General features: G+C 42.1%; 1 protein-coding gene across 5 annotated transcripts in view; it reads right to left on the bottom strand.

Moving 5' to 3' along the window:
• Window positions 1–14,409, bottom strand: part of trim55a (tripartite motif containing 55a) — a 148,687-nt gene that overhangs the window by 76,733 nt on the left and 57,545 nt on the right. For all 5 annotated transcript variants that reach the window (XM_063064339.1, XM_063064312.1, XM_063064347.1 and 2 more), the window contains exons 4-8: window positions 11,631–11,726; window positions 10,034–10,267; window positions 6,955–6,977; window positions 6,734–6,858; window positions 2,266–2,483 (exon numbers count right to left, since the gene is read on the bottom strand). In XM_063064339.1, coding sequence (XP_062920409.1) covers window positions 2,266–2,483; window positions 6,734–6,858; window positions 6,955–6,977; window positions 10,034–10,267; window positions 11,631–11,726 — 696 coding nt within the window. The remainder of the gene's footprint in view (window positions 1–2,265; window positions 2,484–6,733; window positions 6,859–6,954; window positions 6,978–10,033; window positions 10,268–11,630; window positions 11,727–14,409) is intronic.

Below are 14,409 nucleotides of genomic sequence, written 5' to 3'. Positions count from 1 at the left end.
CCCTGGTATCACAGTCAGCTAGGTCATTATCACATTGCTTTATATGGGTGTTTGCATGCTGCAAAGTGGCTGCATTTCTCACATTATAAAATTAACTACACTTCAAAGCTATTTAATTTGCTCTCAAACACTTTGAGACTTCCAGAGTCTAGTAAAATCTGTTTATTAATTTTAAAGCTATTTTTATTTTTCTGCATGGTATAGTGGTTTGACACATATTTCCAGAACTATTGAAATTGGGGCATGGGACTTAGCTGGAGCTCTGGATGTTTGATAAAACATCGGACTCTACAGCACAGTACAGGTCCCTCAGCCGAATGCTGAAGTTCCTCAGTTATTGGTAGGGGTCCATGACATAAAAAAAGTTGGGAACCGTGACCTATAGTGTTATGCTGACCTGTTAACCTACTCTAAGAACAATCTAACCCTTCACCCTACATAATCCATGTGCCTATCTACAAGTTTCTTAAGTTTCCCTAATTTATTTGCCTCCACCACTAACTCTGGCAGTGTGTTCCATGCATGCACCACTCTCTGGGTTAGCCACCTCCACCTGGGAAAACGCCTCTGGCTATCCACTCAATCTATGCCTCTTATCATCTTGTACACCTCAATCAAGTTGCATCTCATCCTCTGCTCTAGAGAAAAAAGTCCAAGCTTGCTCAACCTGTCTTCCCTCATAAGACATGATCTCTAATCCAGGCAACATCCTCTGCACCCTCTCTAAAGCTTTCCCCCCTCCACTCCCAGACTGGGCCTCACCATTCAGCATTATTTGGATCTAATACACTTCTATAGTCAACCGTGAAAAGCTGAGGGTCAGTGCCTATATCGTAAGCCTCTGATGCACCATGCCAAAGTTTCTTTCACACAAGAAACAATTCTAGTTTTAAGCAGCTGCTGGCATTGAAAAGCTGCAGCAACTTCTTTTCTATTCCTGTAATGTTGAGCTCCCAAACAGAACTGATAGAACTAATGGTAACACAGAGACACAATACTTAAATGGTACTAGCAAAGTATCGCCATTGCAGCAGGGTAAAAATTCATATCCATCATATTTTCAGCAGTAATTTCATCAGAGAGGCAAATCCAGATTTGTTAAGTGTAATCTAAAACAGGTGGAATAATAGCTTTGGCGATGTTTCAACCAGACCTCAAGCACACTCTCCTTCCAGGTAAGACCTATAGTTTAGTGAGTTAATTTGGTACTCTCATCCCCGGGATACTGAGGCCATGTATGATCCCTAACATTTGGCTCTGTTGATCTGAGTGGGATCAGCACAGATATGGGATTGGAGAGGCCGGAATTTGAAGCAACAAAATAATCTGCTGGAGGAACGCAGTGGGTCGAGCAACATCTGTGGGGATAAGGGAACTGATGGTATTCCAGATTGACGCCCTGCATCAGGGCTGAAAGTGGAGAGGGAAGATAACAATAATAACGAGGAGAAGGAGTGCGAGACAGGGGCCAGTAGGTGATAGGTGGAGTGAGGAGGGTTAAAGAGCCAGGTGAGGGGAGGGGAGGGGAGGGTAGAAGTGAACACATGGACTGCAGGTGTTGGAATCTGCCCCATCCTCCATTTACCCACCATCCCTCAACATTTCTCAATCCACCTATCACCTACCAGTCCACGTATTACCTCCCCACTCCTCCACTCCTCCTTTTCTTGGCTATCTTCCCTTTCCCTTCCAAATGGGCTCGATTTGGCTTGTATGAACTTCTAACAGTTTATGCGCTGAGACGCAAGGAATGGAGAGACTTTTTGATCTTGATGGAATACAAAAGTAGGCAAAGTAATGGATAGAAGCTGAGGGTCACTGGCCTGAAATTCACAGTTTCTGTTTGAAAATTTAAAACTAAAAGCTGTTACATTTATATTAAAATTTGAAACGATTGTTAATGAATCAATTAAAAACACAGACACATAATTGAAATACAATATATAGATCCACCTGGGCAAGTGATACAAGTAGGGAAGGAATTTTGAGAAGAAGCCTGATATTATATGCAATTTCACTTTTCAATCATGAATGACTGGGGGCAAGAGTTTTGAGGTGATCCAGAACATTATCCTTTTCAGACTGTGTCTCTTGAGAGAATAAAACCAGGACTTTCCACTCCTGATGGCAATTCTGTGACTTTTAACATAATTCTCTTAGAAGGATCTAAAAAAACTCCTTCCCAGCAAAATAAGGCTGCATTTTCTGGAAGTTTTGAAATGCTGCCACTAATTGTTAGCATCAAAGCTTGAACGTCTGGGTTACCTGCTGAACAGCATCTGCTGGCAATGAATCATTCTCCGCTTCTGCCGCCAATGCAGCTGCGCTTGTGGGTACTGGCTCTGCTGGAGACGTGGGCAATGGCATAGCTTCAGCAGGTTCTTCCTGTTGCTGGGACTGCTCCACTTCAGTGTGAATCTCCCCAGCTTCTGCTGCTGCTGCCTCTTCCCCTTCTCCTTCCAGTTCCTCAGTTTCCTCTTCAACTGTGGGTTTAAAGTGTACATGTATGAGTGCTCCTTTGGTGCTGTCAGCTTCTGATATATGAGTGTCCAGTAAATGGCGGTAGTATCATCACAAAGTTGTTGCACGTTTGGGAGACGGGTGTGGGCAGAGGGGAGGGAGGAGGGTATGAGCTCAATGAGATCATTGATTTGCGTTGGCCAGGTGCAGGAACACTAATATCACCAGCAACATCAGCACTTAAGAAATAAGTAAAAAATCAACCAAAAGACAAAGATACTGGAAACTGGAACAAAACCAGAACACTGGAAGAGTTCAGTAGGCTAAGCAGCATCAACAGACGCAAAGAAAGCTTACCAACACTTCTACTTCCTCAGGATGCTAAAGAGATTCGTCATGTCCCCATCTGCCCCCATCAATTTTTATCAATACGCCATAGAGCACATCCTATCTGGATAACTGACAACTGGACAACTGACAACTGGCACCTGCTTTGCCCATGACCTCAAGAAAGCATAGATACTGTTGCTGTGGACACAGCTCAGCATGTCATGGAAAATGGCCTCCCCTCCTTCGACCATGTCCATTCTTTTTCACTGCCTCAGTGAAGCAGCCAGCATAGTCAAAGACCCCACCCGCCCCAGGCACTCTCTTTTCACCCCACTTCCATTAGGCAGAAGATACAAAACCTGAAAGCACATACCTCCAAGCTGAAAGACAGTTTGTACCCTGCTGTTATAAAATTATTAAATGGTTCCACAGTACATTAAGGTGGATTCATGACATCACAATACAGCTTACCATGACAACGTGCCTTATTGCCTAACTGCACTGCACTTCCTCTGCAGTTGTTATAGTTTGTTTTGCATTACCTTGGCAACCGCACTGCACTGTGTAATGATTTGATCTGTATGAGCAGCAATGTAGACAAGTTGTTCACTGTGCTTCAGTACATGTGACAATGATAAACCAATTCCAATCCCAGAAGGTACAGATTAGTAAAGGGTCTCTGATGCTTTGTGCCTGTGATATTGCTGCATGTAAATTTTTAAGTGTCAGCTGAGATCCATACATTTGAAGCAGTTCCTTTTTTAACATTTTAGATTTAGACAATAGACAATAGGTGCAGGAGTAGGCCATTCAGCCCTTTGAGCCAGCACCACCATTCACTGTGATCATGGCTGATCATCCACAATCAGTACCCTTTTCCTGCCTTCTCCCCATATCCCTTCACTCCGCTAGCTTTAACAGCTCTATCTAACTCTTCTTGAAAGAATCCAGAGAATTGGCCTCCACTGCCTTCTGAGGCAGAGCATTCCACAGAACCACAACCCTCTGTGTGAAAAAGTTTTTCCTCAACTCCGTTCTAAATTATCTATCCCTTATTCTTAAACTGTGGCCTCTGGTTCTGGACTCCCCCAACATCGGGAACATGTTTCCTGCCTCTAGCGTGCCCAATCCCTTAATAATCTTATATCTTTCAATCAGATCCCCTCTCATCCTTCTAAATTTCAGCGTATACAACCCCAGTCGCTCCAATCTTTCAACATATGACAGTCTGGCCATCCCGGGAATTAACCTCGTGAACCTACGCTGTACTCCCTCAATAGCTAGAATGTCTTTCCTCAAATTTGGAGACCAAAACTGCACACAATACTCCATGCGTGGTCTCACCAGGGCCCTGTACAACTGCAGAACGACCTCTTCGCTCCTATACTCAACTCCCCTTGTTATGAAGGCCAACATGCCATTAGCTTCCTTCACAGCCTGCTGTACCTGCATGCTTACTTTCAGTGACTGATGAACAAGGACACCTAGATCTCTAGTTCCTTTGTTAACTTTTTGGATTTCTACCTCTTATTGTTATTTTATTTCTGACAAGTTTCTGTTGGCGACTTCTCTCACTGTATTTATTATTAAAAGAATATGGGGAACATTGGCGACGATTTTTGGTGCCCTCACTGGCCACAGGAGTAGTACCAGAAGATTGGAGGGTGGCAAATGTTATTCCTGTGTTCAATAAAGGTAGTAAGGATAATCCTGCAAATTATAGAGCAGTAAATATGACATCAGTGCTGAGCAAAACATTGGAGAGGGTTCTTAGAGACAGGATTTACGAGCATTTGGAGACTCACAGGCTGATTAGGGATAGTCCACATGACTTTGTGAGGGGCAGGTTGCCATGCCTCATGAGCCTGATCAAATTCTTCAAGGAAGTTACAAAATATATTAATGAAGGTAGAATAGTAGATGTGGTATACATGGATTTCAGTAGGGTGCTTGATAAGGTTCTCTTTAACAGGCTCATTCAGCAAGTCAGGAGGTAAGTGATCCCTGGAAGCTTGGCTGCGTGGATTCAGAATTTGCTTGCCCACAGAACTCAGAGGGTGGTAGTCGATGGAGCGTATCCTGCCTGAAGGTCAGTGAACGGTGATGTTCCACAGGGAGAATGGTTTTGGAACCCCTGCTTTTTGTGATTTTTATAAATGACTTGGATGAGGAAATAGAAGGATGGGTTTAGTAGGTTTGCAGATGATGTGGGGGCTGGTGGAGGAGCTGTGGATAGTGTGGAGGGTTGTTGTAGGTTGCAGAGGGACACTGACAAAATGTAGGACTGAGCTGCAAAATGGCAGATAGAATTCAACCTAGACAAGTGTGAAGTGATACCATTTGGAAGGTCAAAGCTGAAGGTAGAGTACAGGGTTAATGGCAGAGTTCTTAGCGGAGAGGAGGATCACGGTGATCTTGGGGTCCATGTTCATAGATCCCTCATAATTTCCATGCAAGTTGATAAGGTGGTGAAGAAGGCACATAGTGTGTTGGTCTTTATTAGTCGGGGGATTGAGTTCAAGATTCACAAGGTAATGTTGTACCTCCACAACTCTCTGGTTAGACCATAAATGGAATATTGTGTTCAGTTTTGGTTGTCTCATTATAGGAAGAATGTGGAAGCTTTAGAGAGAGGACAGAAGATATTTACCAGGATGCTGCCTGGATTGGAGAGCATGTCTTCTGAGGACTGCTTGAGCAAGCTGGGGCTTTTATCTTCGGAGTGAAGGTGGACAAGTGGTGACTTGATCGAGGTGTATAAAATGATAAAAGGCATAGACAGAGTGGACAACTAAAACTCTTCCCTGGGATTGGCACGGCATGTACAAGAGGGCATAATTTCAAGGTGATTGGAGGAAAGAATAGGAGGAGATGTCAGAGGAATGGTGAGTGGTAAGTGCTAGTGGTGGTGGTAAAGGCAGATACAATAGGAAGATTTAAGGCTGTCTCAGATAGGCACCTTGATGAAAGAAAGATGGAGGGCTATGTGGAGAAAAGGGTTAGATTGATCTTGCAGTGGGGTAAAATGCCGACATAACATCACGGCTGAAGGGCCTGTACTGAGCTGTACTGCTGTATGTTCTGTGAAAGATAATGGAGACACAAGAGGCTGCAGATCCTGGAATCTCGTGCAATGAACAATTTTCTGCAGGAACTGAGTGAGCTGCCCAGTGTCCGTGGGAGGAAAGTGGTAGTTGCTGCTCAAGGCTGAGAATCTGACGCAGGACACTTTGCCTCCAGACCCACTGAATCCCTCCAGCATCTCATTGCTTGCATAAGCAACTTAACTTTCCTCATTAAATTTGAGACAATATCACCATTAATTCGCCACACCCATCAAAAAATATATAGGGATCAGCATGAGAAATTGGACATGTGGTTGCATTTTAGCTGGCTGTGTTGGATTTGAAAATCAATTTTAAAATTCACTGTGCCTAAAAAGAGCCCTCTCTGGAAAAGCCATGCCATAAAATTAAAAGAAAATATGTAATTGCAACTAAGAGTTCAGCTGATCTCAACACATAGCTGAATGTGGGGAATCGAGACCTTATTATCTTTGTGATTGGCTCATCATGTTTGATATGTTTGGCAATTATTTTGAATAAATGAATAAATCAGCATCTGAAAGAAGGGTGAAAATTATTGTATTTGCTTGATATCGCTCTAATAACTTCACTAAAGAAGGCATCTGTTTTGCCAGACTAGTGCCATGTGGTGCTAAATATTTTGTGACCTGATCAGCCAAGCATTTTCTAATTTTATTTCACAGGTGAAATTCTCTAATTTTAATTTTCCTCCTTGATATTCATAAGTTTCTTGATTATTTCAGGTAGCCACATTGTAATGAGCACAAAATTCACTTTGGAATTGCTTTCTAACCTTTAGCTTGCTGTTTATTACAAAATGTAAATGATAAAAAAATATTAGTGGAAAATCTGCTTACATTTCTGGAAGTCAATCTCTCTGAGCACCATTTCTTCCTTTGTAAATACAGCTGAAAAATGATCCATATTCTCAAAGCCACGTTCTATCTTTTCCAGGTGTGATATCTTTGATGCTTCTGAAATCCTAAGAAGTTTTACAATATTTATAAATGGATTGTACGGTGGCACATCATATCCTATGAAATATTAATGAAATAAATCTGTTCTGCTTGGTACTTACTTTTTAACGAGAGGTTTTGTATTCTGTAAGAGAAATACACATCTTTATTAAACATTCAAAACAATCACTGCAATAAATACTGTATTTGATAGATTATTTAAAAGAATGCTACTGAAATTATGTGATTGGTAATTGAATAACATCTGTCTGAAACTCCATCTCTGGTCTTATATTGATTAATATTAACCACTGCCAAAATAATGAACTTAATGGATCCATGCACATCTATTAGAATGCCTAAAGTTCAAGTTCAATATGAATTACCATTTGTATGTTTTTAAAGAATAATTTATTGGGTGGATCAGATATGTTTGGTTCAAACCATGATATATCATTTGGAGGCCAGATACAGAGAAAAATGTGGATCTTCTCTGTGAATCCATTACTTTCTTTCTCTCCCACAATGTTGTGTAACAAAAGTTAGTCCACAACCTATGACTAACTTTCAAAGATTCTCAAACTCATATTCTCAGGGTTATTTGTTATTAATATTATTCTTATTTTTATTGTAGTTATATTTTTTTCTCTGCTCAAACTGGTAAGACCTAAGGTATGGATATAGCCAAGCACACTCATTACTCAATTGCTAGGAGCTTTCAGACTATTCTAGTGATGCTTAGTATTGTGGCTTTCTGAAGATTTACATAGATATTGCTGTATAGCCCCAACTGGTTAATGTTATTGTGTAGTGATTTGGGATGATATCAGTTGTAGATATTACTTTTGGGACAATATACACACTATTCATGCTCCATAGTCTTTCAATTTCCTCTTTTAGTTCAGTATATTTTTTATTATTATTATTATTATTCTATTTGCACAGTTTGTCCTCTTTTGCACATTGGTTGCTTGTCAGACTTTATAGTTTTTCATTGACTGTTATATTTTCTTGGTGCTACTAGTAATGCCTGCAAGAAAATGAATCTCGAGGTAGTATATGGTGACACATATGTAATTTGATAATAAACTTACTTAGAGCTTGCAATGTTTTCTCCCACCCACCATGGAGAGCAGGAAACATTGTCTTCCTCTCTCTACTGTCATTCACCAGGGCTCTCTAATTACTCATTCATTCTCTATTTCATTTGATGGTGTTTCTGTTTCTCACATTTTTTTAAATCTCTCTAGACCTGGTTCAAGGTTAGACACTCATTAACAACATTTAGCACAACCAGTACTGATCTGGGATAGCAAGATATAGCATAAAGCTCAATCTACCCTGTTCAACATCAAGCTTCAGGAGAGTATTCTTTCTTGTGCCATCTGCTTTCTACATGAGCTATCTTTGGCATCTTTATATCAGATTCCCAATTCGTGTCAAGTTAGTAACAGTGATGTAACTTCGAGAATACTAGTAACTGAGCATAGACTTCCCAAGATCAAGTATTACTTACAAGACATTGTATACCACACCCACCAGAGACTTTAATAATTCAGTAAACTGCCTCTCAGTTAGATTGCCTTGTGTGCTTAATCTTGCATGCTTCTGTAACAGGTTTCAATTACTTCCTTAATGCTTCTGCATATAAAAACTTTGATCATGAACACGAATCATGTCATTATTCCAATGATCGTAAGAAGGGTGTTGACGAGGCTGATGTTCCATAGACAATGGTTGCATCTGGACTAAGACCAGGGGAATATTACTTGAAGAGAGGGGGCAGCAGAAGAAATGATTAAGTGAAAAAACAGTGTATTTACTTCTTTTTCAATGCTGAAGGAGTAAATTCTGAGAACGCTAGCCTCGTATGTAGAAGTAGATATGGAATATTTAATAAAGAATGAAAGATTGTTTCGCACAACAGTTCAAAATATTGGTGTATACATAATGTGCTAAATTTTGCTTGAGGGCCATTTAGTGATTTGAATGTGCAAATGAAACAAGCACTATTAAGGAAGTGAGTTTGGTTATTTCTGTGAAAGAGATCTACTTTCAGATACCATTTGATTGAGGTTTTGGAATAAAATCCATTGAGAGGTCAGGGATATTAAATTCTCCACAGCAACTTGTTCAATGGACTCCACAGAGAGAATCCTACAGGAATGGAGCATTTTGATAAGGTTCCCCATAGCAGGTTCATTCAGAAAGTCTGCTGGTATAGGATCTGGGGAAACTTGGCTGTATGGGTACAAAATTGGCTTGCCCATAGAAGGCAGAGGGTGGTAGTGGCTGGCTTGGAGGTCAGTGACCACTGATGTTCCATAGGGACCTCTGCTCTTTGTAATTTTTATACATGACTTGGATGTGAAGTGTGGGTTAATAAATTTGCAGATGACACAGAAGCTGGTAGAGTTGTGGATAGTGCGGAGGGTTGTTGCAGTTTGCAATGGGACATTGGCAGGATGCAGAGCTGGGCTGAGAAGTGGTAGGTGGAGTTCAACCTGGAGAGCTGTGAATTGATTCATTTCGGAAAGACAACGTTGAAGGCAGAATACAGGGTTAATGGCAACATTCTTGGAAATGTGGAGGAACAGAGGGATTTTGGGGTTCATGTCCTCAGAACATCAAATATGCTGCGCAAGTTGATAGGATGGCTAAAAGGCATATAATGTCTTGGTCTTCATTAGTTGGGGAATTAAGATCAAGAGCTGCGCTGTAATGTTACAGCTCTGTAAAACCCTCATTAGACCACATTGCGAATATTTGAAATATAGAGTTATTACTTACAGATCCCATTCTCCAATCTAATAGTTAAAACCTGACAATGTTTCACAGAAAGCAAGTTTTAGAATCATGTTAAACAACATACAAGGTTGCAAGTGCATCATCACTTTTGTCTGATTATGCTTCATAAATTAATTACATTTTTATATCAGAATCCACTTTTATACTGATATGATTGTCAAAATATCCACCAAAAGGATGCACAGACATCTTAAGATTGCAATACTTTTGTCAGTAAATAACAACCACAAATCTCACAAACAATAATAAAAAAAAAGACACTGAATACGTTTCAGTAAACAGATGAACAGTATTGAATACATTGGACCAAAATCTTGTATTGTAATAGATTACAGTACGCTTAAGATATATCCATTTCCAGAAACTGTTAGCCACAAAAGAGCAAGTGAGTACCTGTAGAAAGACCGCTATTTCAGGTTCCTCCATACACTGTAATCCAGTCTCGATAACCTTGGATACTCCCTCCAGATGTTCTCCATATTTCCTCATCAAGGAGCGAACATGCTGTGTTTTTTCTTCCTGTTCTACAGTAATGATTTGCAACATGTCTTTTTTCCTTTCCTCCAACATTGCATACAGACCATCAAATTTTTCACATATCAGTTCCTTTTGACAGGAACCGTTACTCTGTAAAAATTAGGAAATGGTTATTTTCATATAAACTAAATCTCAAATGTTTGAATATCAACATTGGCGACTTTAGGGACTAGATTATTTTTTACTATATTAATATACTACATCTGCCACAAAGGGAGTAAAATCATGTACAGAAGGTAATTTTGTGTGACACATAAGATATCTGTTGGTGACTGGATCACTTATACACTTGCCACATTGTGATAGGTGCAAACTTGCTTGCTTGAACACACAAACTTCTTGACATCTTTTGGTCAAATTCTAGGGACTTAGCAAGTTCAGAGCAACATTATCAGGGACCTGGTAGCAGTCGTCAGAGCGAGGTCAAGGCATATTTGAGATGGAATTGGACCGAGCAGGCCTGGCTGGTGGCGCAATGACATCAGCGCCGGACTCTGGAACGGAGGTTCCCGGGTTCGAACCCAGTCGGGTCCGCTCCCGAGTACGCTTTCCATCCGTGCCGGGTTGAGTGTCGAGATCGCAACTCGACCTCGTAAAATAAAGGGAAAAATACTGCGAAATGTTTGTGTGAGGAGTGTCACACCACACAGTCTCTCTCTCTCTCACTCCGCGCCTTGTAAAGGCATGAAAAAGACATCATCCCGCCAACATCGCACATGCACGGACGCATGCACACACCAAAAAAAAAAGTTGGACTGAGCAGAGCGGAGGAGTTTTGGGCCCTGTCCACCTAAACCGAGAGGGAGGTTTGATCAATCTAAGCACCGGACCAATTTGGAAAACTCAGGTATACACCTGAACATGGAGGAGGGGTCCAGGCCCAGAGCGTATTAATGTGACTGGGCCCAGTCTTAGAGCAAGGAATGAATCGATGTTTGGACGATTTAAACGCCAGGCCAGAGAGATTGAAATGGCAGTACGTCAGGACCAAAGGTGAGGTTTAGGTCAGTTCTGGTCGCTATTCTGAGACGTATGCTCCTCTCTCCACTGCACTGAGTCTGAGGCAGGGGGCCGGCTCAGGCTGCTTCTGGCTTCCTGTCTGTGGATCCACTTTTGTTCTGAATGCTCTTGCTTGTTTTTATTGTTTGTATGATTTGTTTTCTCTCTCTCTGCGCATTGGGTGTTTGTAGGATTTTTTAAATTGGTTTCCTGTTTAGGTTTCTTATTTGTGACTGCCTATAAGGAGGCGAATTTCAAGGTTGTATAATGTATACATACTTTGATAATAAATGTACTTTGAACTTTGAACAGTCTTTGGGAATGGCTACATTTTAGTCAAGGGTATGGGACAAAAATAAAATATAAAATTAAATGAATGCAAATTGAAAATACTCCTTTGTAATACTCCTGCAGCAGAGTGAAGGGGGACACTGGTATCAAGAATGCAAATTACCTCAATATTTCTGCATGTCTCTTCCATCTGAGTAATTACTGACTGAATTCGGTCATTGCTTGCTACCAGCACTGAAATCCCATCACTGAGTTCAGACTGCATACAAAAGCAAACAAAACATTCTAAATAATCCAAGCAATGATTAGAAGGAACTCTGTTTCATATTATAGAGATTGGAACGAAATCCTTAAGTTCAACATGATCATTCCTCACAAGTTGGTGGGTAAGCTATCTTCGTTGGGGCTCACCGCCTCCCTCTGTAACCGGATCTTGGATTTCTTGATGGAGAGACCTCAAACAGTCCACGTGGGCAGCAACATCTCTAGCTCCATCACGGTGAGCACTGGTGTCCCCCCCAGGGCTATGTGCTCAGCCCACTGCTGCTCACATTGATGATGCACCACTCTACTGCTACATCCATCTCAAACCACAACATTCAGTTCACTGACAACACGACTGTGGTTGGCCTCATCAACAACATAGATGAAGTCAGAGAGGAGGTAGAACGATTTGTGGACTCTTGTGAATGCAGCAACTTGATTCTCAACCTGGGCAAGATTAAAGAGTTGACTTTGGAATTCAGGAAGGCTTGTGCTGACCACTCCCTGCTGCGCATCAATCGCTCCTCCATGGAGAGTCAGGAGCTCCAAGTTTCCTGGAGTGCACATCATGGATGACATCACCTGGCCCCTCAACACTTTAGTCCAGAAAGCACAGCAACACCACCACTTCCCAAGGAGATTGGGGTGAGGGGGCTCCCCACCCCCATCCTAAACACATTCTACAGGAGCAACATCGAGAGTGTCCTGATTGGGTGCATCACCAACTGTTTTGGGAATTGAGAGGCATCTGACCGCAAGACCCTGCCACGTATTGTGAAGACTGCTGAGAAAATCACTGGGGTCTCTCTGACAACCCCCCTCACACCCGTCCAGAACATATACCAGACGTGCAGCATTCGCAGAGCCCTCACTACTGCCATCCAGCTCACAGTCACATTGATCTCCCACCATCAGGCAGAAGATACCGCAGTGTAAAAACAAGAACTGTTAGGCTGGGAAACAGCTTCTTTCTCCAGGCAGAGAGACTTCTGAATACTCTGCTGCCACATTATTCACGGTATGATGGCAGCAGTAGCAGTATACTGTTGTATATTAAACCATATGCCTTACATGCATTTTAGGGCAACTTGTACATCTACAGAATATATATTTCATCCATGAATATTATTGTATTAATATTATTTTATGTACTGAGATATCAGAGATGTCATCATTCTTCTAAGAATGGGGTTTCCCTTCCTTCACCATTGATGCTGCTTTCACCTGCATCTCCTCCATTTCCCTGACATCCACCCTTGTCCCATCTTCCCACCACTTTAACAGGGATGGAATTCCTCTCATCCTCACCTACCACTCAATGAGCTTCTGCATCCAGTACATCATTCTCGGCAAAGTCCGCCATCTTCAGTGGGGTCCACCACCAAACATGTCTTTACCTTCCTGCCGCTCTGCTTTCTGCAGGGATTTCTCCCTCTGTGATTCCCTTGTCCATTTGTCCCTTTCCACTGATCTCACCTCCATTCAGGGCCTTCAACAGTCCTTCCAGGTGAGGAAACACTTCGCCTGTGAATCTGTTGGGGACGTCTACTGTATACGGTGCTCCCTACTCAGCCTCCTCTACACTGGCGAGACTGAACGTAGACTGCTTTGGCAAGCACCTTCACTCTATCTGCAAAATGCAGTACTTCTCGGCGGGCAGCCATGTTAAGTCCAAGCCCCATTCCCATTCTGACATGTTGTTTGATAGCTCTCAGGTTAGAGGAGCAACACCTCATATTCCATCTGGGCAGCCTCCAACTTGATGGCATGACCATCGATTTCTCCAAATTCTAGTAAATTTTCCTCCTCCCCCTTCCCTCTTTTTCCATTCTCTACTCTGGATCCCTTCTTATCTCTTCCCCCTGGTGCTCCTCCTCCTCTCCTTATTCCCTTCAGCCACTCTCCTGTCCTATCAGATTCCTTCCCTTTACCTTTTCCACCTATCACCTCCCAGCTTCTTACTTCAACCCCTCCCCCACCTACCTGCCTTTACCTATTACCTTATAGCTTGTACCCCCTCCTCCATCTTCTTTATTGCGGCTTCTTTGCCCTCCATTTCCAGTCCTGAAGAAGGGTCACGGCCCAAATCATTGACTGTTTATTAATTTCCATAGATGCTGCCTGACTTGCTTCAATCCTCCAGCATTATAGAAACATAGAAAATAGGTGCAGGAGTAGGTCATTCGGCCCTTCGAGCCTGCACCGCCATTTATTATGATCATGGCTGATCATCCAACTCAGAACCCCGCCCCAGCCTTCCCTCCATACCCCCTGACCCCCGTAGCCACAAGGGCCATATCTAACTCCCTCTTAAACATAGCCAATGAACTGGCCTCAACAGTTTCCTGTGGCAGAGAATTCCACAGATTCACCACTCTCTGTGTGAAGAAGTTTTTCCTAATCTCGGTCCTAAAAGGCTTCCCCTCTATCCTCAAACTGTGACCCCTCGTTCTGGACTTCCCCAACATCGGGAACAATCTTCCTGCATCTATCTTGTCCAATCCCTTTAGGATTTTATACGTTTCAATCAGATCCCCCCTCAATCTTCTAAATTCCAACGAGTACAAGCCCAGTTCATCCAGTCTTTCTTCATATGAAAGTCCTGCCATCCCAGGAATCAATCTGGTGAACCTTCTTTGTACTCCCTCTATGGCAAAGATGTCTTTCCTCAGATTAGG

This window comes from Mobula hypostoma, chromosome 1, assembly GCF_963921235.1.
Source record: "Mobula hypostoma chromosome 1, sMobHyp1.1, whole genome shotgun sequence".
Taxonomy (NCBI): Eukaryota; Metazoa; Chordata; class Chondrichthyes; order Myliobatiformes; family Myliobatidae; genus Mobula; species Mobula hypostoma.
Note: the sequence above shows the minus strand (reverse complement) of the source record. Positions and strands in the feature narration are given on the sequence as shown.